We start from the raw sequence: 25,690 nt of genomic DNA on the forward strand, positions 1-25,690 counted from the left end.
CCATTTAGTAACTCTGAGGACCCCCTATGGGTCCCGGACCCCCTGTTGAAGACCCCTGGTCTAGCTTAATAACCAGAATAACCACCGATTCGTCGATGCCTCGCCGAGCGCGTTCGCTGGCAGCGATGCTCGACTACTCTAGACTGCTCAGCTGCAGACCTAAGTACGAGAAGTACAAGATGGCCACGGTATGTCAATAGATCTCTAGCAGCTTCTGTAGGCATCATAATATTATCATTATTATATTTTAGGGTTAAAAACGAGATGGGCTTATCGCAGAGCTCCGAGGTGTCCGATGGAGGAACGTATGGCTACCACGTGCACGGGGTAAGAACAACTGTACAAATATTAATATTTGACTGTACATTTTGTTTTGAGACAGAGCGTGGAGGAGGTACCCGGAAGACTCGCCCCAAAACACGCTCGCCCCCCTTCTTTTTTTTTGCGGACCAGCGGTTCTTGTACTCCTGTATTTGTTTTACTGAGGATAAGGTCAGGAATACGTTTGGTTTATGGTACTGGTAGGCATAGTTTCACTGAGGTCAAGTTTAGGAATAAGGTTAGGTTTTGTCACCGTTGTACTGAGGTAACGTTTAGGATTAAGGTTAGGTTTTTAGGCATAGTTTACTGAGATTACGTTTAGGAATATCAGGTGAATACCGCCGGACTTGCCCCGGGGTGACTGTGTTTTGGGGCGAGCGTTTTGGTATTCGGGGCTTTACGTTAAAATGCTGCAGCTTGGCGTCTGCCAAAATATGATGAGGTGGCACTGATAATATTAACATCAGTGTTAGTTCGAAATGTATGTGCATTTCTATCATTTTGTTTTGAAATGTATTTTTCTTTCAATAAATGAGATGAACATTGTGTAGCCTGTGTTACCCTTAAAAAGTAAGGGTCTGTCTGTGTCTGTGCAGCTTTTTAATTATTACAAAACGAGGAAAACGAGTGCAAATACGAGGCTGGCATTTGTGTTATGTGCATTGTTGCTGAAAGCTATCGTTTTCCTCCTGACGAAAATGAAGACTGGATTAAAGAAGACAAAACACGTGTAATAGCCTGCTTGTTCTTATGTAATATGTACAGTTGAAGCTCGTAGCGTTTGGTTACTACACTAGACATATACACATTGGTGGAGCCCAGGGCGCTTTCATGTCTTTATGTTATTATATATATAATTTTTTTTTTTTACAGGTGCAGGGAAATTCACCTGCAGAAAAGGCAGGATTGGAACCCTTTTTCGACTTCATCCTATCCCTTGACAATCAAAGACTTGTGAGTTCTATCTCATAAGATGACAGCTGCTGCAGTCATGCAGCATTGTTTACAGTATACACCGATTATAAACACACATATTGGACAAATATGTACAGGTTATACACCGGTTATAAACTCACATATTGGACAAATACATAAATGCACCAGTTATAAACTCACATATTGGACAAATACATAAATGTCCCAGTTATAAACTCACATATTGGACAAATACATAAATGCCCCAGTTATAAACTCACATATTGGACAAATACATAAATGCACCAGTTATAAACTCACATATTGGACAAATACATACATGCACCAGTTATAAACTCACATATTGGACAAATGCAAAACTGTCAAAGGAGTTTTGTCCTATAGCCTAAAGTGTGTAAACGACTTGGTATAACTACATTTTAAATGTGCTAAAGTAGTTATGTTTAAATTGTTATTTCCTACATTATGTCTGTGCACCAGAGCCAGGAGAATGATCAGCTGAAGGAGCTTTTAAAAGCCAACATGGAGAAGGGGGTGAGGATGGAGGTATACAGCACTAAGACCACAAATGTCCGAGACCTGGAGGTGGTGCCCAGCACCATGTGGGGGGGACAGGGCCTGCTAGGAGCCAGCGTCCGCTTCTGCAGTTACCAAGGAGCCAATGAAAATGTCTGGCACGTTCTGGTGAGTTGGTCCCTGAACATCCAGGAAAAATGTGTATTTGGGCTTATAGGAGGGGGGTGTGTCTGATCAAATGAATGTCAAATGCTGTATCTAAATATTGAATCAAGCAATTTAAAAACTGTTTGGGGTGCACACAAAAGCCAGAGTAGACATTAAAATGACCCCAGAAGATAATTACACCTTTAAGTGGTTAAGTTCTAATAAGGTTCCATGATCTGATATCAATGTTAAACAATTTATTGCTCAATATTGTAATAACAATATGTATATGTTTTGGCTATCTTTAAAAAAAAAATGATGTTTTGTATATTATTATAATTATTTAAAATGTTGTGGATACATTCTACAAAAGAAATCCTCAGTTTGAATACCATGAAAAAGTTTAGCAAAAATGTATTGTGGCCCAGAGCTTGCCTTGTGCACAGTGCCAGAAAATCTAATTTTAACCACTTGTGTAACCCTGTGTACTTTGTCGTTTGACGAATGCAACACATTGTGAACTTGTAGATTGGCTATTTGTATTTTAGCAATTTTTTAAACTTTAAATTTTGTTTAAAAGAAAAAAATCACACCCAGTGTGAAGTGGGCGGTGTGGTCACAGTGGTCATCACAGTGATGGAAGAAGTGATGGAAGAAGTGATGGAAGAAACCATAACTTTAAAAAAACACATTTATGGTTTTTTTAAAGTTATGGTTTCTTATATAGGGCTATGCACATGTGTCATGTTTCCCTAGCCAATCACAGTCCTGAATAGACTGTGATTGGCCAATCACGGTGCAGGGTTAGGGGGGTACATTTGTGGCCAATCACAGCGCAGGATTTGGTGTGCAAATATCCAAACCTCACATATAGGGGCGGTTTCACCGCCCAAAAAAGAAACATACATTTTGGGAAAATGTGTCCAAAATATAGGGACGGCAGGGTTAATGCTTTTTTGGTCAGCAGCCCATGTTCCCATAATTTAACATTTCTTTCTCCCTCCCAGGATGTAGATGTCAATTCACCTGCAACCCTTGCAGGGCTTCAACCACACAGTGACTTCATCGTCGGAGCAGATCAGGTGTTACAAGACGTAAGATAATATTTCATATCATTAATTTTATTGACATGAGATTAACCTGGGTCACGAACGATGTTGTTGTCAGAAATGTGATCACTGGCTTACTGACCTGCCATGTGGAATTTTCGATTGGTCATCACGTATTAGCATAGTATTTCCCTTATACAAGCTGTGTCTTTTTTTTTTAACAAGCTGTATCTTTGAGGTCATATTTGAAAGATGAGTGGTAATTTGCGGCTGTTAATTTAATATTCAAAACATATATACATATACATATATACGGTACCCTTACACACTTATAAGGGGAAGTACAGTATGTGCAAAACTACATTGGGGTATTTAGAGAATGGAGTTAATTCTTTATGCTTCCAGTCAGAAGACTTCTTCTCCCTGATCGAGGTCCATGAAGGGAAGCCCTTGAAGCTGCTGGTGTACAACACAGAGACAGATGCTTGTCGAGAAGTGGTGGTCACACCGAATGGAGCTTGGGGTGGAGAGGGCAGGTACTGTACAGTATGTATGAACTACACTTTAATTGGAAACACCACAGAATTTCAGCGTCAAGATAATGTGTTTTGGTCTTGTGTACCCAAGACAGGTAAGTAAGTGTGTCGAATAGAATATTCACCACTGTTGCCACTGTGAGAACGGACAGGAAAAAAATAGCTGTCTAATCAGCATTACCCAGACATATTATAAACTGCGAACTACACTAATGAACAACACAGTACACACACATAAATCTACTAACCATTTCTAATGTCTCTTTATGTAACACCACAGATATGACACATACAGTATATAATATACACATTTACAGAGGACAATAATAATATCTTATTTGGTTTGTTAAACGGAATCTTGTTTCAATCAGTCTGAACAGTGTAATGTTTCTGTTTAGTTTGGGTTGTGGCATTGGCTATGGCTACTTGCATCGAATCCCAGCTCGTCCTGATGTGTCAAAGCAAGACACCTCCCCTTCTCCTCTTCCTGCAGAGAGCACTCCCACAGAGATACCTACCCACGGATTCACTGAGGTATGGTGATATCAGCAAACAAGCATTCCCTTGTTTCAAAGGCAGTGGCAGTCAAGAGATTTGTGTGATTTTACTTGTGTTTTGCTGAACAGCCGGAAATGATGCCGCTCTGGGCCATGGTTATTATTACTTTTTGTTTTCAATTTCAGTTTAGTTTTGATTCAACAAGGTCAGAGAAAATAGCAAAAATAGCCGCTGCGATGCGACGTGTTGTAAGCTTATATTGATCTCTATTTTTTTATATTTTTGACACACTAAAACAAAAATGTTTTTTCCAATTCTAGTTTTAAGTAATTTTGTTCGGGGGTTGGGATGAACATCTATGTGTTCCCAGGCACCTCTGATGGCCGCATCGAGCCAAAGTGACGATTTGTTAGACCTGGAACACGTCACCCTCCAGGATGATGCACTACCTCCACCCATCCAGAGGGTCATGGACCCTGGTGAGTGCCTGATCAACAGCGCCAACAGAGTTTCCATGCATTCATTCTGGCCCGTGCATGTCTGTCTTTCTATCCTCCCCAAAGGACCATAATGGAATTGAGCTCTTGATTGTGTTAAGTAAATGAGTAGGTCTGAGAGGTTTATTGACGGTATCAACCAAGCAACGACGATGCCCTTTATTGTGCCCTTTACAATGCGCTAGACCCCTGGGAGATGGATCGGGAGACTCTTAGGACACTATTTTATACTTTGTCTATTTGAAGATAGCCGACCACGTGAGCTTGTAGAGCAGCTATTTTTGTATTTTTAGTACTTTTTACTTTGGTAGTTTAAAGGAGCTACACCATGATTTTTTCTTTTTTTTTAATATTTAATATCATATGGTGTATGTCCCTCAAACCTTTTTCAAAAGGTTTGAGCCTAAATCATCACTCAGATATACTCATCCCAAGTCAATTGTGTCTGTTAATAAAAAAAAATATTTTAAAAAAATATTTTAAAAATTAAAAAAAATGGAAAAATTCTGCATAAAAATAAGCATCTAAGAAAAATACAAAATCGAAAAAAAAACACTTTGAACATTTTTGAACAATTCCACCAAGTGTTTGAGGTGCCTGTTTCACCCACTTCCGGGGGGCGGAGCCAAAATCAGAGCCCGAAGTATTTGTTCGTAGACCCCCACTTAGGGGGGGTAGAAAAAGTTTCGGAGCGATTCGGGCACTTTTCATTTAACATTGGGTTTGCCATCAATAATGTTTGTGACCTCATAAACATTTCTGGAAATCCATGAAATGAGAAGGAATGACTGAATTTTGGGGTACAAGAGACACTGGGGACCCCAAAAAATACAAAAAAACAAGAAAAAAGTGATTTTCATGGTGTAGACCCTTTAAATGTTAAGCCTATAATAACATGACTTTTACTTGTAACATAGTATTTCTAGTTTGTGGTATTGATACTTTACTTAAGTAAAACATTTGAGCACTTCTTCCACCATTGCCCTCACCATGCATTTGATTCTCCAGGCTTCTCTGAGTCAGAGGTGGCTATGATGAGCGTTGACCCTTCAGACTTGGCGGACAGGCTGGACCTGTCTGTGTCATCCATCGACATGACCAACACCTCGCTGGCCGTGAACTATGAGAAGGACAGCGACATCTCGGGCATCGGTAAGTTACCACAGCTGTGTACTACGTAGGTAGGTACCTGTACAAGTTTACAGGTGTAAGAGTGAGTGAAATTATTTTCCATACAAGCTCCAACAGTTACGAAATATAGTCATAAGAATAGAGAAAGAAACAAAGGAAAAAGTTAGATAAAGGGAAAACAGTATCAAATATACATAAGCATCTCTTGTGCAAGTAAGAGACATCACATAGCAACAGATGTCATCAAAGCAATATGTTGTAGGTGGCATTAAAAAATTGTATTGATAGAATACTCATGACTGCTTGATGCAAATCTTCCCCCTTTGCTGTGGTGCAGAGGCGCTGGAGGACAGTGAGTCTCCCTTACCTTCAGTGGACGGCCAGTCTTGGACTGAGCCACAGGAGCCAAGTTTCCAGACGGCCATGGATGACGACTCTGCGCTCGCCTCCGTCGCCACATCCTCTGACTCGCCCGTACCAGATGTCGATTCATCTCAGCAGCTCACAGAGGACGCAGCCCTGCCCGCAGAGTCTGCCAGCTTCCCTGTGGACTCCTGTGAAGTCCCATGTCCCTCCATGGACGCAGTATCTTTAGAAACCCCAGAGCCTCCTCCTGACAGTTCTCCTGTGCTGGCCCTCGACTCCCCTTCCTCGGCTCCTGTTGACCTCCTCCCTGTGCAGGCTGTCGAAGAGTCCTCCTCAGCAGGAGAAGCTCTCATTCAGGCCGTTGTGGAACCTGATGTTGTGAGCTCAGCAGAGCAGTTTGATGATGTGAGCTCAGCAGAGCAGTCTGATGTTGTGAGCTCAGCAGAGCAGTTTGATGTTGTGAGCTCAGCAGAGCAGAGTGTTGTTGTGAGCTCAGCAGAGCAGTTTGATGTTGTGAGCTCAGCAGAGCAGAGTGTTGTTGTGAGCTCAGCAGAGCAGAGTGTTGTTGTGAGCTCAGCAGAGCAGTCTGATGTTGTGAGCTCAGCAGAGCAGAGTGTTGTTGTGAGCTCAGCAGAGCAGAGTGTTGTTGTGAGCTCAGCAGAGCAGTCTGATGTTGTGAGCTCAGCAGAGCAGAGTGTTCTTGTGAGCTCAGCAGAGCAGAGTGTTGTTGTGAGCTCAGCAGAGCAGCCTGCGGCTCCTGAACCAGTGATGGCTGCAGATCCGTGTCTCCATGAGGATGAGGAGGGAGGGGAACCCAGCCAGGTGACTGCAGACCCCACCATTGAATAAGCTTGCTTGTGTCAGGGTGTGAAGAAAGTACAAACATCTACTGTGATTTTGACAATCATGTGGGGCTTTTGTAGGGTATTTTTTTTAGGGAAACACTAAGGGTTTGACAAAAGGCGAGACACAGGATAGACCAAGGGAAAAGCTGCACTGTCCCATTTGGTACCAGGTCAGTTTTTATAAGTTTTAGATAATTCTATAGCTCCTGGCAAAATCATTCAGAGAAGTAGAAATACTTAGAAGCGCTAATAATATCTCTACTCTTTTTTTTTTTATAATGACAGAAAATACTGATACTTGTGATCGGTAAGCCAAAAGGTAATGTCTTGAGGGGGTTTTGTGTGTAAAATGTGTTTATATGGATAACTAGATATTCACCATATTCACACGGTGGCCATTTTGCTATTAAGTTAATGAAATAATGCCACCCCGGGTTCTTCCCCACCCGCAAATATGACGTGAGAGCAAAATGGCCACTGTGTGAATATAGTCAATTATTCTAGTTCTGATACATCAGTGGAATTACTTGAATATTTCCAAAGACACACATCTGTTAACACTAGCAATATTGCATCATAGAAACATTAATAATATACCTTCCTTCACTACTTCAAAGCACAGTTGCACCTTAATCTCCATATCACAGGTTTGCAAAGTTTAGAACTTGGCAAGTGACATTGTTGCTTAGTCATTCACTACAAATACTATGGGTACATCTTAAGCCTGATTTATACAAGCTCACATCGTGATGCGTTGTGTACTTGTAGATCGGCTATAAATTAAACATTATGGTGCAATTTTGAATCCACTGATGTTATGTTTTATTGTTCAATGATATACATTATCCTAATTTGGACATACCAAGTTGAGGTTTTTATTTATCTTATGTAGCTTTATAGGACATGATGCAGCATTCTTTTAGATTTGTCCCAAGCATGCTTTTGATGTGTTTACAATTGAAACAGGAATCCACTTATAGTTTTGGGTAAATCCGTTGGTCAGTTAATCATGTTTTTGTATCAGGCTCATTATGTTTTGAACAGTCTATTTCCATTCATTTATTCTGCCATACACCTTTTAAAGGAAACCAGTAGAGGCCATTATTACTGTTGATACACACTTGTCTTTCACCTGTTTATTTTATCTATGCAATAGTTGAACGTTAGAGTAATGTTAGTGAGTAGACATTTTGGCAACAGGCATTATGGTAATATTGGACATCTGATACATGTGATACACCTTTCATATGTTGGTAGTTACAGGTATCAGTTGCACTGCTGTCTTTAGAATATTAAAGTATGGGTTTTTCTTTATGGGGAACATTCTGTTTATCACATTTCCAGGTGGGCAAAAAAAAGTATTTTTGCAGATATTTTATCAATGAATAGTGTTTTATTAGGAATGAGTGCAGACAAATAATCTGTTGATGAGTGTGGAATGGATGAACTTTCTCTTTTGATGCTGAATGAATCACAATTCACTGGAACAAAAAAAGAAAACAAAAAAAAAGCTTCTTTGTCCCTTGTTTACCTTATGTCTCAACTCAACTATATACATGTTACATTTCAGAAAAAAACACCCATTTATAATTACAATAAATCTCATTGTTAAACCATTCAAATTTATTTCTTTGTTGAATGCCTAAAATATACATCATTCACAAGTTATTACAACAAGGGTATACAGTACATATTGCAGGTAATGTGAACGGTCTAAATTATGGTATAACAACCCATTTTGGCCAATTAGGGCTCACTTGACGCGTGCCACTACAACATAAGCACATTCTCTGTGGGAAGATTATTACTCCATAAAATGTACAACGAACAGGTTCGCCGATACACTTGGTGGCATACCAAGCATAAGAAATAGGCATCACTACTTCACTTTGAGGTACATTTACCTCAGTGGATGAAGATCCATTTATGGTTTCAAGATTCCCCTTCAAGTTCTATTTAAATGAATTTCTATTTGATCTAAATGGAATATCATACAGAAGGTACAGCCCTCATGTCAGCAGTCACCGCTGATGATCCAGAGTACAGAGCAAGTTAAGCATGTGTTATTGCCTGATTTTTACTTTATTTAAATTATGCACCGCAAATACCTCGACATAATCTACAAGCTCACAATGTGACGTACTGCGATGCGCTGTGAGCTTGTAGATCTGCTATGTTCAGTGTGAGACACCGGCACACAAACTAAGTATAAATCAGGCATTATTGTTTTTAAAGATATATACTTTCCTGATTGCTAAGATGATTCAGACAGCTACTTAACATTCTTAATAGTAAAACTGCTAATTCTGAGTTGTGGTGAGAATAATTAATGCCATTTTAACATCCAGGAGGGAGGGATAGGGGATAGGAAAAATAAATGTTAGTTTAGATTTTTTTAAACTGTACAACAAAATAAAAATGAGAAGGAAGCCCAACAAAAATCATCACAGAAATCAAAATAATGTTGTACATATATTTACAAAACAAAAATGAACATTCTGTTGACTGATTAACAGCACGGATAAAATGAGAACGCTCAGACACTCAGGACAATTGCTTCTGTCGATTAAGTTTAAGCTCTGCAATAATTAAATCTCTACGCAAGGTAGGCTCAAGTTAAGATGGATGCCATAAAGAACAGGACAGATGAGGTTGATTGCTTTGAGAGTTTGTGAAAATACCCATAGACCAAAGTGTTCTCCTAACTGGTGACAGGTGTAATAGCCGGTGGAGTGTTGGTAGAACGAGGATAGTTTCTGGAATGTTTTAGAACTAGGGCTGCACGATATTGGAAAAATAAACCTCACATTGTGATATTTTGTCCCCCTGCAAAAAAAAGCTGAAAAATATTTTTTTTACTCTGAAGATTTTTTTTTGTACTTTCTCTTTAACTTTGATTCGATACAATTGATTTCAATGCGCTAAGCAATAGCATGTTATGTGACTACTCTTCTGAAGTGATTGTGGAGGGGGAATTAGGTAGGTAATACACTAGTTGACTTACCAACAAAGACACCATTGCATTTATACTTCGACTGGTGCCAACTGATTAAGCAAAAATACCTCAAGTATTGTTTGTATTAGTAATTACGCTTCCATCAATCCAGGCTCAATTCAATGATCTAACGTCATGGAATAAGGCTGGAGATTAAAGGAGGCTATGTCTCTGTACTCTAAAAGCACAGTAAACTAATGAAGCTTAAATAAATTAGGTCATTAACATCAGTGACAAAGTCGCTTACTTGTAGGTAATTTAACGGTGTTATTCCACAAAACCTCATTTGTAAATAGCAGCAAAGTAGTACTACTTGTTCTGCACCTTTTTGTCAAGCAACCTCCCCCAAAAAGACTTGTCTTGGTCGCAAAGACTCATTGATCCAAGACGCACTGAACAAACGTGCGTGCACGCATATATACAGAATGCTATAATAACAGGCTAAATAAAAGCAAAACCAACTACTAGTTAAGGGTTTTGGCTTTAATATAGGTGCATTTTCTTAAGCTGGCAATAAGAGGAGTAATAGTCCGAAAGGAAAAATACCTCACACTTCATTGGCCTAGGACTTTTGAGCCACTGTTTACATAGATTTAACTTTTCATTGTCGTCATGTGAAAAGTTCTTACAGAGAATGTTTAGTTATGTTAAAGGTAGGGTAAGTGATTTTCTTTGGTTAAAATAAGTGTTAAATAGCTCTATATTCTGATAGTACTCATTGCTATAGTGTGTTTGTTCAGTAAAAGGAGTCTCCTTGTCTCTCCAGCTCTTTATAAAACAGAAAATGCATTTTCGTTTCAGTCTCAGTTTCATTTCCAATTTTATCAGGATAGAGAACTCAATCAGGATATAGATTAAACAAGTGAAATTGGAAGTGATGACACTAAGAAATGAGCAGGCAAAATTGGAAGTGGAACACTATAAAAATGAAGCTTAAAAATGGGTACTTTCTCCTGATTGACTGAGATTTTGACACGGAAAATGTATTTTCTGTTTATTAAAGAGCTGGAGAGACAAGGAGACTCCTGTTACTGAACATACACTCTACAGCAATGATTACTATCAGAATATAGTGCTTTAACCCTTTTTAAATATTTTTTGTTTTAACCCAAAAATATCACTTACCCTACCTTTAAGTTTGAGCAAAAGGGTGGAGTGAGTCTTTTCTTGCCTGCTGTGCTCAGCCTGCACGGACTGAGCCCGCAAGCATGTCTCAGTGTGCCCAGAGCAGACACACACACACACACACAAAGGCGTGTGCACACACAAGCTTCCTTGCTCTCTAACTCCCATTTCTCTTCCTAGGTTGCCTACTAATTAAATATTCTTGATTGTGCTTCTCAAGCAGTAAAAAGAAGTAGCATTCCAGGTTTGTGTTAATTTGCCTTGATTGATTAGAAAATATCAAAAATTCCACGTCTTGCGATGTGACTATAGCGCAGGTGCACATCGTGATGTGCAATGAAAAGTAAAATATTGTGCAGCCCTAATTAGTCTACTACATCCATGTGCATATACACACTCCTTTGGAGACACAAAACCTATACTGGCAATATCAGTTATATAATAAAAAAAAGAAGCGCCAATTGGGAGGAAGGGGGAGACAAACAAACAGGTGAAGATGTGGGGGGGAAAAAAGACAAAAATAAAAAATATAAATCCATGAGTGCGCTAGATAAAACATTTATTTTAATCCTTCAATTATGCAAGAGAATAATAAAAGAAGAACAACCTAATCATCCAAGCGTCCCGGCTGCTGCTCCGGCCCAGAGTTCCCTATGACACCATGAGCTACGTCCTCAAATGGCCACCAATCTCCCAGTGGGTCATCATTGATACGCCCACGCTCTGTTGTTGACCACACAATGGGGTTGAGGGTACTATATGTCGAGAGGTGGGTGGTGATTGGCAAATGACAAGAGTTCTTTTTAAAAGTCACATTGGTGGGGAGTAAAGGGGGGTTTCACGTTGACTTCTGCCTATAATGAAGTGTCAAGTCCCCTCCGCTCTTCCAGATAAAGTGTTTAACTGTTCGCAGGTCCATGTTGGGGTCTAGAACCTGAGAGATAGAGGGAAAACAAGTCTTGGTAAAATGAAGGAGGAAGCTTAAAGGAAAGGTGTGTGTCGTTACCTTGCCATGATGTAACTCCAAATACTGGTGAGGTATCTTCAGTCAATCGTTTTTATAATTAAAAATAGTCTCCCCATTGCATAGGGAAACAGGTCTCAAAGTTACATAAAAATGATCACCAAAGTGGATGCTGCCAATGTTTCACATTATAAAACCTGATATTTTTGTCAAATAAAATCTTTTTTAAAAGATGCTGTCGGGTTTCGTAATGTTAACATTGGAGGAATCATCTTTGTGTTCGTTTGTGTTCTAAAAGAGTGAAACTATTGAAGATATCTCGCCAATATTTAGAGTTACATCATGGTAAGGACTTAAATATATTAATACAATTAAACCATTTAGACAGAGGCAGTAAAATTTCCAAAAATGTGGTCAGTTAAAAAGAATCTGTCCATTATCTCAGAAACGTAGAACAAGACATGTTGCAGGTGGGTTCTACGATCTCACAACGCGTCGCATATGCTATTTTAGAATTAGTTTTAAGTGAAAGTGGTTTAAGTGGATTTTTATAAATATTGAACCAATGAAAAGTATTAACAAGAAATTATGACTAAATAATAACTACAGTGGATCCATTGGAATACAGGTCATTTCTTTCCATTTTCTGAAAAGTTTGGACATACCTGACGGCAACGAAATTCATTAGGCTCAAGCCAGGAAAGTGTTTGTGATTCTCACCTGGTCCTGACACATCAGCTCGATCTTCTCCTCAGCCAGCATGGCCATGTCTTCCTCCTTCTCCTGCTCTCCGGGTTTGTCGTTGGCTGAGGAGCTGGTGGTTTGCGACTCGTTGTCTAGGTTGATGATCTTCTCATACACATGTTCCATGACCTTCCTCACCTGCAGCATGTCACTGGCCGACAGACGGTCCCTTATGGATTTGACAATAAGACTCTTTATTATTCAACATTTTCCACTGAATATTCCATTCCTTCTCCAGACATGAGTTTTGTGACTGGATTGATGTTATACCAACAGTGGTTGGGCAGGTCGGTCTCTTGACTAGCTCATCGTTCTCAACAGACGATATCACAATTCGTGAAATATGAGAGAGTAGCTGAAAATGTATAGCTATATGTGCGGTGTGTCTGGGCTTAACATTAGTCCTTATTCCATAAGGACTATAGGAGAAATACTGGGTGCAGTGCAGTGGTAAAAAAAAAGAGTGTATGCAAAGAATATGGTCTTACAATGATAACATAAGAAAATAAGTCGGTAGGACGGTAGGAAAAAGAAATGGTTAAAAGGCCCGTATGCATGGTTAAATCAATTAAACAGGTTTTAACATAGAACCGGACCGGCTGGTCATAACTTCACCCTGCAATCCTTGGATCATCTTTCCACATCAATTATTTACCATTTTCCAAAAACCTGGATAATCATTACATTCAATTTTCAACACTATGCAGCAATCCCATTTGAAAACAGCTCGGCATGCAGCGCTGGCCACTGGATGGAACACATGAGAGACCAACCTCATTGCCCATGTGTGGCCATGCATTATGTGATTTTAAACGTGTCAGAGGGTCTGAACAATTACATGCTTCACAAGCTTTCAACACATACAGTATAGGAAAGCAACTCACTTCTTCAGAGTTTTTGCACCAGAGGAAGAATGTGGCTGGAGGTAGAATGGGATTTTGTTGAACTTGGGCATGTTTTTCTGCAAGAGACAAATAAAAATTAATTCATGGGATTAATGGGACTTTAGTAGAGACTTTAGTAGAGCTCAAGGTGCAGTTTGAGCCATGTCCACAAATACTTACATCTACAGTTATGTCAATGACCCACTGTGGAACAGTCTCATTCAACAACATGGACTCCGTCTCTCCACCTGAATCTCTGCATAGCAGCCTAGAATACAAACATGATGTGCAGAGTGTAAAATCAGTCAACCAGCATAAATAACTTTTCAAAGATGTTTATTTTAATTTTAAATGTGCATACACCCCAGTGCACAGTCTATGAATTCTGGTTCCCCGTTGACCAAGATTACAATCAGATACCAGTAATATAGAGACATGGTACCTAAATAGAGTCCTGCCGCCTGCTTCACCAAAGATGACTGGGGTGTGTGGTGGCACTTGGAAATACCCGTTTCCTTTCTGGACCCTGTTCTCCTGCTCACCGTTCACTAAAAAAACAAAAGACATGTATTCATCACAAGACAAAGAAACACTGTAAAATGTAAACACCTGGCTCTAATGGCAGCATTCTGCTACTTCACTGCCAATGAGGTGTGACATAGGGATAGTAATCTGTCTCCTAACCATGGTTGACCTCGTTCTCCTCCTCATCCATGGGGTTGATGTGTGTTCTGGGCCAGAATTCCAGCAACGCCTGAAGCAGCAGCCCACCCAGGTTCACTACACAGAACAGAGTGCCAACAGCATTTACTATGCAAGTTCTCATTATGAAAATGTATTTTTAATTTACTGTATACGATTAACATGATTAGATCTTAAACCATACACTTTGGGTCTGATCCATCTGAACTTGAGAATCCTGCGTCTTTCGCAGATACCCAGGCAGCAAAGCAGTCACTCTCATCCAACGTGATAGTTAGCATCTAATTCAACATTGAGCCAAAAGCAGAAAGTAAAAAAAAATTATGAATATACCCAAATCGATCTCAACGTTCACGTTTTTCTAAGTACTTCCGACATAAAGTGAGACAGAACATCTTTACTGGCACAGTCAGTATAAGTAGTTCACAAAACCCCAAAGTTGGAGCTTACCCCAGTTTTTAGATCGACGGAAAACCAGTTTGGCACGTAGACCATCTTAAAACGCTTCTTGATCTCTTCGTCAAACTCCACTTTCCCTAGGTCTTCACCCTTGCAGGCCTGACACAGGAAAGCACACGTGAGTACAGTTTTGACTGCAGGTTACAGTATGGCAGTGTTTCCCAAGCTTTTTAGCTTGAGACCCAAATACATGTTGTCTCTCCCTGGGACCCAAACTTACTAAAATTAATCACTTAAGCCCCATTTAATAGTGAAAATAGCAGATCTACAAGCTCACAATGCGTCAACGTGCTGTGAGCTTGTAGATCGAATGTTTTCACACGTCATTTTTTTATTTATGGAACTTTTTTGGTAACATTTTTGAAAATCCTTTCAAGGGATTTTTACTTTAGGACCCATAAAAATGAGTCCCAACCCATTGCTTGGGAAAAACAGCAATAGAGGATAATAACATGTCTGAGAGACATGGATTCAACCGGTTACCTTCAGGACGTCCCAAAAAGCCACGTTGTTGTTTGTATCTTTGGTGAGTATGTGTCGCTTATCATTCAGAATGTGACACTGAATAATACTGGCACCTCCTGTAAAAGCACAAATGTGAAGTCACCCTTTAACATAAATTCAGAGAAATGCATTTTATAATGTAATGCAATGTTAATGATGAACACCCGGCTTTACCCTTAATGACTTGCTCGGGTTGTGTACACAACGGTGTCAGAGGGGTACTGCAGTCGTTGTCATACTCGCCCGATGCTCTGAAGTTATGCATTCCCTTTAGAGACTACATAGACAAAGACAAGCACATAAAATATTAACATCACATGAATGATGCATTACAGAATACCTCGATTGTTGGTAATCCCTTCACTTCCATTGCGCTGCAGCGACAACCATGATTACTCTAATGCACAACAATTAACTTTTGTCATCACCTACAACACTATCACAAAGCAGGTTTTAGATAATTTTTTGTACGATTTGCGGGAGGATAACCATTAAACTAGATCTTTATCTGCACTGTATTGTATTAGTGTCATTATGCGAACAGCTCCCCCCGATGATCTCAGACGAGCCACGCATGCTTACCCATTTATTAACGGATGACTTGGTGGTAGAGACCCAGATCGCGGGTGGTGGGTCAGCAGATCTGTCCAGTTCCATCTGTGCAAGAGAGAGACAGATAGATAAGAGGAAAAGAAAAGGAATGAGTTTCAATGGATAGAATGACATACGATGATAGGAATGACTGACGTTTATCTGTGGGGTTGTTGAAAGTGTTTAAACAAGTATTGTGCTTGTACTGGCTCCTTACTTTGAGCACAGGAGCCTTCTCCTCACAGATGAGCACGCGGATGTCTGGGTTGCGGAGGTCAGTGCAATATATCTTTTTGTCCCTGCCTCCGGAGTAAATGTGTGTGAAGGCCTCGTTGACCTGCAGGGCCCACACCCCTTCGTCGTGGACCCGATAGGTGGCGATACACCTCTGCTGACCGAGCGACCAAAGACGTATGGTTCCGTCGGAACTGCCTGATAGACACTGAAGACAAAGGCGACATAATCAAGCTCAAGTCGGACAGTAACATTAGCATAAAAATGTTGATCGACCATCTGTCATTTGTTGTAGATGTCGCAGGTGTGTGAATGCACCTGAGTGCCATCTCGGTTCAATAGCAGTGACTTGACGTTGTCCGAGTGTCCTTTCAGCTTCATCAGCTTTGCACATGTTCGAGGGTCCCATACTCTCAGCACCTAAGGATACAATCAGAAAATCAGGAATTCAATTCAAACACTGTATAATGTGAACCTGCACAGAGACTGACAGAGGAAGAGAGGGGCAAGGGAATAATTGACATTTAAACCGGTCTCATATCAGACCTTTTCTGTGGACCCAGACACGATGACGGTGCCCATCTGATTCATAGCCAGGCTGTAGATGGAGTCTTTGTTCCCACTAAGCGACGAGGCTGTTGTATAAACAAAGTGAGTCCATTGTTACATTGACATATCATCACCCAGGAACAGGATCTGAAATGAACATCAGCCAAATGCAGGTGGATTTTTTTATTTGGCATGTAAGTTTTGGACGCCACTCGACACTTTGGCAGTTGACTTTTTGGTAACAGCTTTGATGGTACATCACTTACAAAACAAACAAAATATCAGCCTTACTGGCTCATTACATGGGCGACCTTTTGCAATAAAATAACAATGATGGCTCAGGGCGAATAAGATTTGTGACAAAATATAAACCTTGCTGGCTCATAAGACAAACTTTTTTTGCAATAAAATATAGCATTGATGCACAATGCAAGTAAGATTCATAACAAAATATCAGCCTTGGTGGCTCATAAGTGAACCTGTAATTCAAGATTGAAAGATCTTTCGTCTTTTAATATCTTAGTGTTTGAATGCTCCATAATGCGTAACTTCTCTACTTTCACTATGGCAGACAATCTGACCACAAGGCCACTGAGCTGGTTACTATGCTGGCATGTGCTATATCTTCTATGCAGACAAACTTTTATACATAATTAATAACATTACACAATGCTTCACTTACTAAATGTCTTTCCAGTGACCGTAGAAGGAATCTGATGGTTTAATTTTAAAACTAGTAAACTACTATGTCCGGTTTCATTTAAAAACTACTGTGTCAGTTTCAACTCCATTCTTTTAATTTTGACTGTGCCTTAAAAATCAGATCTGACCACTGTTTTTAGTTTTTACTACCACTGATTTGTTATCACGATCAACTGTCGTTCTCTGCAAACATCGCATCTGTGACACAGTCCTGCAGATTCCTCCTCTACAACATCAGGAGGACTCGCCCCTTCCTCACGGAGAAGGCAACCCAGGTGCTCATCCAGGCTCTTGTCATCTCCCGCCTGGACTACTGCAACTCCCTCCTTGCTGGTGCTCCGGCATCTGCCATCAGACCTCTGGAGCTTGTTCAGAAAGCTGTGGCTCGTCTAGTGTTCAACCGCCCCAAGTTCTCCCACACAACTATCCTTCTCCGTTCTCTACACTGGCACCCCGTAGCGGCTCGCATCCAGTTTAAAACCCTGGTGCTAGCCTATAGGGCAGTGAAAGGAACAGCTCCTTCTTACCTCCGGGCTATGGTCGATGCTTACACCTCTGCCCGACCACTGCGGTCTGCCACCTCGGGGCGACTGATTGCCTCGTCGCTCAAGGGTCCTTCTGGCCGATCTACACGGTCACAACTTTTTTCTGTTCTGGCTCCACAGTGGTGGAATGAACTCCCCACTGATGTCAGGACAGCAGAGTCACTGCCCATCTTTCGCCACAGACTAAAAACCCACCTCTTCAGAAAACACTACCCTTCCTCTTTGCCTTGCCTGCTTGTTGTTGACTAGTTGTACGAACTCTTGTTTTATTATTGTATTGTTTTATTGGATCTTGTTTAGTCGATACACGTATTTGTTTTAGCTCTTGCTCATTTGATTTTGCTATTTGTCTCATCTGTTTAAGAAAGTAGGTAGCTGATATATTGCACTTTTACCTTAGCGCTAGGTATACTCTTGGTTGCTTGTTTTAGCAGAAAATGCACTTAGGACTTCTGGTGATTAGTAGTTTTGTTCCCTACCTATGTTGAATGCACTTATTGTAAGTCGCTTTAGATAAAAGCGTCTGCTAAATGACTGTAATGTAATGTTATGCACTGTGCAGATTACAGTAAATGTATGCAAGATATGAGACGCAAAAACAGGCCGTTATATTTTGTCCGGCTATTTTATGTCTGGCATTTGGCTGGTGAGCTAAAAGTTAATTCGGGAAAAGATCATTTCAAACAAATACAAACATCCAAGGCAAGATGATAATCAACATCACTGTCAAAATGAACATCTGTACATACTGGTAACAGTGTTGTTGGAGGCGGTGAGGGCCGTTAGTGTATTCACATCCCAGAGAAAGATCTGGCGGTCCAGTCCTGCTGACGCCACCAGCTCCTTGTCTTTAGCATAGGCCAAGGCTTTCACGTAGTCCTTGTGTGTCCGTAACGTTGACATGCAGAACCCTTTATGTGCATTCCACACCTTCACTGTTGTGTCCGAGGATGCAGAGATTACTGAAAAAGGAGAGTATGCTATTAAGAGTAAGACTATACTACTCCTGGTTTGTTAGCTGCATAGTAGAATAATAGGAACAACTGTATGGGTTGTAATATAGGAGGAAAGACAAAAATGGGATATAAGTGGGAAAAGTGACCAGTTATCAGACTCACATGTTTTTCCATTGCAGCAAAGAACAATGTCATTAACCCAGTCTGTATGGTGTTCCATGGACGCAATGTACGGATCCTGCTATAATGAGAGAAAAGATGAGGATTTTTCTGTTGTCCACCACTAAAACAAAGTGCCAGCTCAAAATGTTTTATATGATTTAGAGTAAGTCAGATAAAGACGTAAGTCTAATGTAAATGTTGTACTAAGTGACTAAGAAGAGACTGTACTTTGTGCTGATTGACACTCCATATCCGGATGATGGAGTCCCTTCCAGCTGTGAAGAGCCGATTCAGCGCAGGGTCCAGTTGGAGTGCATTCACTCCATTCCGATTGTACTTCTCCACCTCATCTCTAATGACATATGACACCTGAAATCCAAAGAAAGACTTGAGTGTTGAGCTCCAGTTACACCAGTTCAACAACCTCCTCTTCACATCACACTTCCATCCCAATACAATGAGCCAACAAGGGCAACCAAGAGATGTGCATAGCTGTGCCATGCGGCTCATCGCCAGATGACCTCAATAATATCCTGAAAACGGACATAGCCCATCATCGCATGCTTCTAGGATTAATAGTTCAGTACAACAATGTGTATTGCTTTTTTAAGATGCTACTTGCACTATGCAGATGTATATTAGTTACTTGTTCACATATCATATGCTATGCATGTTGATCTTATTTAGACATACTCTTTGCTTGACCTCAAATGCTAACAATGTTATTTAGACAACACGTTTAGACAAAATACTAGGTTTGATGTTTACCTGGTATCCAAGGTACTTTGAACCTTTTAATTGTGTATTTTCTCTAATTACTTGACCATTTTCTCTGTCGTTGTGTTGACTAGGGTTCATGCCACTAATAATTACTCTGATTTTGCACTTGTAGCTCTGCTCTGGATATGTGCTAAATGCCTAAATTGTCATCAATAATTGACCATGACCTTGAACGACCACATCCCACTATATCAAAAAATAGTCTAGTAATAAAATATTTGTTGTGGCCTGTTGTGACTTGAAAATGGCACAGTGTATCGAGTCCTTGCTGACAAAAAGACATACTTGCCATATAATATGGCGAGCTTTGCACTGCGGATTTGTAGCGGAAGTTGAGAGTTGTGTAAATCCTGGGACACAACATCATTTACTATTCTGTGCCTATAGGTACATAACTCGGACGGGGCTGAGTAGGCTCAAAGCAAACTTCGCAACGTTCGGCGCGCTCGGTGGTGCCTCTCGTGGCTCAAGTTCGCTTGAGACTGCGCCCCTCCGTCGCGGTCCGGTCCAAAACTATACTTTATCGGCGAAAAAAGTAGTCTGAGGTTGTTTGAAAAAGTATTGTCCCAAGCGGGAGTCGAACCTAGACTCCCAGTAGTAGTGGATTGGGAGTTTAATGATTAGCGAGGTGCGCCACTATGGCCGGTGCTGAGATGCGGTATTCGGGCTGTATTATAATGTGACGTCCTAACTCTTCTGATGCAGAAGAAAGAAGTCCCCGCGCGGGCGCCCGCTCAAAAGGGGAAGGGGCGAGGCGTCCCACCCACTACAAATCCGCCGTGTACTACCATAGATAGATAGATAATTTTATATCTGTGTCCTGCACACAAAGCGCCCAACCCTCATGGGTTTATAAGACCCCATTTTACGTTTATAACATGTTTTACAATGTATTCACGTAGTACATTCAATTACATCTCAGAATTATACCTCAGAATTATACAGACTGTTCTGTCTTCAGTTCTCTCCCAAGCTTGACAAATAAAATCTGCCACAACAAAAGCTCCTTTAACAAAACACAACTCAATTTTTTCATAATCATCCAACTCAAGGAAATTTCCACAAATAGAAGACATCTTATTCACAAATACCCCTCTTATATCATCATACTTTGAGCAATAAAACAAAAAGTGTACCTCATTTTCAATTTCCCCAAGTTCACAAAACAGACAATATCTCTCTTCCTCTGGAGTGGCATTAAACCTGCCATATATATATATACCATATATATATATATAGCTATAAACTGACAAGACAGACTCATTACAATACATTCGAAATCGCTTTGCACCTTAACCAATAACACTGTAATATTACATGCGATATTTCAATACACGTAACGTGGCGTGATAGCGCTGCAGGGGCAGGTTGTAAGATAAGTTACACAACAACAATGCAAGTTGACTGAATTGGGAAGCAAAGCAGCGATCATCTGAGGCAGGGTCTTCAACAGGGGGTCCGGGGAATTACTACAGGGGGTCCACCAAATCTTTGTGTGATGGGTCACGTTTAGCCAAAAATAGCAGATCTACAAGCTCCACAATGCCTCGCGCTACAAGGCGTTGTGAGCTTGTAGATCTGCTAGTTTGTGTAGAGGGGAAAAAGAGCAGACCAAGTACAGAGCCAATAACGTCTGACTAAATATTGAGGGTTTAAAACTATCTGGAAAAAAAACATTATAATAAGAATCCTAACTATCTATGAAATCTATGGAAAAGTTTAATCTGCAGCACAATTGTTAACAATGTAGTGGGGGTCCCCGCTGCATCTCTCGCCCAGCTAAGGGGTCCTTGGCCTGAAAAAACGTTGAAGACCCCTGATCTGAGGAGACGTGATGATTCTCACTCTCTGCAATGTTTTGACAGCATGGAACTGGAGCATTACTCCAGCAATTAGACCGATCCCACTCGCAGCAGCGATTGCAACGTCAATGCTGCGAAACCCAAACGCTAGATTACATCAACGAACCCGGCCTGGTGTTATTAGGACTATGCGGTCACTTCACACACGGTTGTTTATTTATTGGTGACCGTCTGAGAAGAAGCCGCAACGCACCGCCCATGTTTTAAGATGCTAACGTTAGCAGAAGACGCTAAATAACGTTAGCCTAATAGCTAGCTAGGTTAGCCGGGGTTGGAGTCGTGATTGGGTGAACAGCCACAGCTGCTCTTAGCAGGCCAGGTATTGATTTGTTCACCAGGTGTGACCGTGGAGAACTTTATTACGCTCTACACCATCAGGCGCCCGTTGCCTAACGTTCAGCCAACAAACGCAGTAATAACAATGTACCTGTACTTTTCTCCGCCCAGCAGCATTTTGCCTGTGATGGGTGGCCATCTTGCATGTTGACAGTCAATGTGTTATGACGCTACATCCGGGGAAAAGATGTGATTTTTAAGCATTGTGGGAAACGGAGTCTTAATTGGGCCCTTGTTCCTTCATCGTGGACGTGTGGAGAGTTCACCAGTAGAGGGAGCAAGACCCATGCTATGCTGAGGGTCGGACTCGGTGGTGAATTTTGTGAGGTTCTCCTTCCGAAGTGAAAAGAGTAAAGTTTGTAATATTACAGGCTCAATATTTAAGTTAATATTTATTGGTTAACTTCCAGCTAGGCTGTGTAATCAGCGAGGCCCCATGCAGTGCAGTAGTTTTGGTGTCAATGAGAGAGGAAACCTGAGAGCAGTGGTGGAAAGTAGGCTAACTAAAACAGAATGCTCGAGTTGAGTTAAAAATGTGTAATCCAGAATATAGTCTAGTCTTCTATTGCCGCTTACAATTCGTGATCGAAGTTCAAAGTGAAATGCAGCGGTGGGATTTTTTTATTTAAGTAAAAGTATACTGCAAGAATACTAGCTGTTACAATTAAGTAAAAGTAAGGTAGGCTATACACAATTTACTTGAGTAAAAGTACAAAAGTATTGGTATCAAAATGTACTTAAAGTACCAAAAGTAGAAAATACTCGTGCAGTTAAGAAGTAAAAAATGTCTAAAATCTTTTGAAAATAGCAGATCTGCAAGCTCACAATGCATGGCATGGCAACGCATTGTGAGCTTGTAGATCGGCTATTTTTAAACGGCCGAAATATATATAGGGCTGAAGACTTAGTGGTTAATATATGTGTTGTGATGATAATCTAAATCTGCAAAGTATAGTAACTAAAGCTGTCAAATAATTGTAGTGGAGTAAAAGTACAATATTTGCCTCTGAGATGTAGTGGAGTAGAAGTAGAAGTAGGCCTATAGAAAATGGGAAATACTCCAGTAAAGTAAAAAAAAATCCTCAAAAGTGTAGGCCTACACTTTACTTAAGTAAATGTACTTAGTTACTTTACACCACTGGCGAGATGTAATCCGTGCATCCATGTAATCATACAACCCCCCCCCCCCCCAGCCCACTGCTCAAGTGCTCAAGGGCACATTTGGCACCACGGTCCCCTGCTGCGCAACTGCGCACCAGCCTGTCTGTAGTGTAGTGTCTACGGTGCGAGGCTTGGAACCTTTCTTTCTGTTTATGGATGGATGAAAACACGAACAAGCAGGCAAATGGATGGGAATTCGTTCTTTGAGGTGACAACTTGTCATCATCACACCTGTAGCATAATAACCGCGGTCCAAAATGACTCAATCAAGGGCAACAGGAATACTTTTAATTCAATTGGAAGTCAGTCATCATAAGTCGTGATAACAGAACGTCAGTCGGATTTCTCTCCACTAACACGCACTTTTTCCAACTCTTTTGATTGGAGTATTATTGGTCGACTATCAATTGGAATTTTTCCACGAAAAGAAGTCATGGATTTTGCACGGAATATTTGTCTGTACTTTCTTCTAAATGCCGAAGAACAAAACTCTGGAAGCTGTGCTTTAAATCTCTGAGTTTCACATGTAAGTCCTAGCCTTTAATACTCTTTACCACATTGGTGTGTGTGTGTGTGTGTGTGTGTGTGTGTGTGTGTGTGTGTGTGTGTGTGTGTGTGTGTGTGTGTATGTATGTATGTATGTATGTATGTATGTATGTATGTATGTATGTATGTATGTATGTATGTATGTATGTATGTATGTATCTATGTATCTATGTATGTATGTATATATAAACTAATAATTGAATTGCTTTTCTTGCATAAGTACATCGCATATGCTCCTGGAGATATGCTGTAGCCTGTAGGCATAACATTATACCCAGGATAAGCCAGCTGTTAGCCAGCTATAGACTAGATACACAACATCATATAGCCTTTTGGATATATTCACCAACATAATACACACACACACACACACACACACACACACACACACACACACACACACACACACACACACCCACACACACACACACACACACACACACACACACACACACACACACACACACACACACACACACACACACACACACACACACACACACACACACACACACATGCCTCACTACATACATACATACATACATACATACATACATACATACATACATACATACATACATACATACATACATACATACATACATACATACATACATACATACATACATACATACATACATACATACATACATAATCAATCATCATCTTGAACTTGTTTTTGAGCATTAAAGGCTTACTCCATCACTCCCACATCCTCTCACCAGTCACCATGATGAAATCTTTCAAAATGCAAACTGCAAACGATGGGAGTCATATTCCTCTCTAGGCATATTTAATAGTTTCCCCAACTTGTTCCTAACCCAAGGAACAGACAACTGCCCCGATCAGATTGAAATGGTTTCTCTTAATTTATTCTCCACACGGAAATAAACCGAGCTTCACCATCGAATCCCTGCTGTCTAGGTGGTTAGGCTATAAACAGAACCCATCAAACATAGGCCTACTCCTCTCAAAACTTCACAGTGACCTTAAGAACTACGCTGGGTAAAATTACATTTAATTCTAATATTTAAATAATCTCTTAACAAAGCATATTGTAATGACTGGTGGATTTCTGCTTTGAGGAAAGAGCCACGAAAAAGACCTCCTTTATGAACACTTATTATTTATTTATAACGTGGAACAACCCGTGGCCGTACACCGCTTGACCACAGGTAATTTGGCTCCAACTGTACATTAAGGGGAAATGGGAGAGGGGGTCATTACAACAACCAATACATGATGTCACTCATGGCCAACAAATAGCATTAAAGGCATAAGATAAAGCTACAAACACATTAATCTACCCCGCTAATATGGTGTGGATTTGGAATCTTAAAGGGTCTACTCTACACCATGAATTTCATTTTATTTTTGGTTTTTAGTATTTTTTGGGCTCCCCAGTGTCTCTTGTACCCCAAAAAATATATTTTTTTAACATTCAGTCATTCATTCTCATTTCAGAGATTTTCAGAATGGGCGTGTCTGAACAGGCCATTTCAGAATGGCAATGCAAGTGACATCACTTGCATTGCCATTGCATTGATGCTGGCCAGACAGAATTGCTCAGTAGCCCCCCCCTGCCCAAGAGGACGTTTTGGTATTGCAGCTGAAAGTGCTGTATAAGCCAGAGACAATTGACTTGGGATGAGTATATCTGAGTGATGATTTAGGCTCAAACCTTTTGAAAAAGGTTTGAGGGACATACACCATGATATTAAATATCAAATATTTTTTTTTAATTCATGGTGTAGATCCTTTAATGGTTATAGTCTGCAAGGTTGCACCCGCGTTCCAATTGTCCCACGTCCCCTTGGCAGTTCGGCCAACACAATCCGGTCGAAGCCATCGCAAGGTCTTGGCTATCCCAAAGTGCACCGCCCCCACTGGGCCATCGGCCATCTGAAGGACCTTGGACCAAAGGCAGAGAGGCATCAGGAGCTGTCAGATCTCGACCCTAGCGGACATTTCTTAACAGCAAGGCTGGCCCATTGAGTGTAAAATGGCTTATTCTGTTTATCCATTCCAATGCTGTCACTGCGGACCA

The 25,690-nt window shown here is 40.6% G+C and overlaps 3 protein-coding genes across 4 annotated transcripts in view; 2 read left to right on the plus strand and 1 right to left on the minus strand.

Annotated features, from left to right (window-relative positions):
* The first annotated feature begins 172 nt into the window (after nucleotides 1-172).
* On the plus strand, nucleotides 173-11,331 carry LOC308094025 (Golgi reassembly-stacking protein 1-like). Its single transcript, XM_080440464.1, has 10 exons — nucleotides 173-327; nucleotides 1,195-1,275; nucleotides 1,738-1,941; nucleotides 2,928-3,014; nucleotides 3,375-3,505; nucleotides 3,904-4,039; nucleotides 4,374-4,482; nucleotides 5,509-5,652; nucleotides 5,969-10,495; nucleotides 10,981-11,331. Exons 1-9 carry the CDS (start codon nucleotides 265-267, stop codon nucleotides 6,844-6,846), a joined length of 1,833 nt encoding a protein of 610 aa, XP_080296590.1. The 5' UTR covers nucleotides 173-264; the 3' UTR covers nucleotides 6,847-10,495; nucleotides 10,981-11,331.
* LOC308094024 (WD repeat-containing protein 48) lies at nucleotides 9,517-22,084 on the minus strand (the record flags this gene model as incomplete). Of its 2 annotated transcripts, none has more annotated exons than XM_080440463.1 (18): nucleotides 9,517-11,896; nucleotides 12,647-12,839; nucleotides 13,555-13,631; nucleotides 13,735-13,822; nucleotides 13,997-14,102; nucleotides 14,239-14,334; nucleotides 14,441-14,537; nucleotides 14,707-14,814; nucleotides 15,199-15,296; nucleotides 15,394-15,496; nucleotides 15,802-15,876; nucleotides 16,028-16,252; nucleotides 16,363-16,464; nucleotides 16,591-16,679; nucleotides 18,590-18,802; nucleotides 18,959-19,037; nucleotides 19,187-19,327; nucleotides 22,028-22,084. In XM_080440463.1, the coding sequence occupies 18 exons, from the start codon at nucleotides 22,073-22,075 to the stop codon at nucleotides 11,801-11,803; spliced, it is 2,034 nt and encodes a 677-aa protein (XP_080296589.1). In that variant the 3' UTR covers nucleotides 9,517-11,800. The 2 variants fall into 2 exon arrangements, with proteins under 2 accessions (XP_080296589.1, XP_080296588.1); XM_080440462.1 differs by having other exon boundaries at nucleotides 18,959-19,034; nucleotides 22,028-22,075.
* Nucleotides 22,085-23,270: 1,186 nt separating this feature from the next.
* Nucleotides 23,271-25,690, plus strand: part of LOC308093889 (sodium channel protein type 4 subunit alpha-like) — a 55,173-nt gene continuing 52,753 nt past the window's right edge. The window contains exon 1 of the mRNA XM_080440281.1: nucleotides 23,271-23,623. The gene's annotated coding sequence lies outside the window, so the exon portion shown is untranslated. The remainder of the gene's footprint in view (nucleotides 23,624-25,690) is intronic.

Source organism: Gymnoscopelus braueri (genome assembly GCF_963280865.1).
Source record: "Gymnoscopelus braueri genome assembly, chromosome: 10".
Taxonomy (NCBI): domain Eukaryota; kingdom Metazoa; phylum Chordata; class Actinopteri; order Myctophiformes; family Myctophidae; genus Gymnoscopelus; species Gymnoscopelus braueri.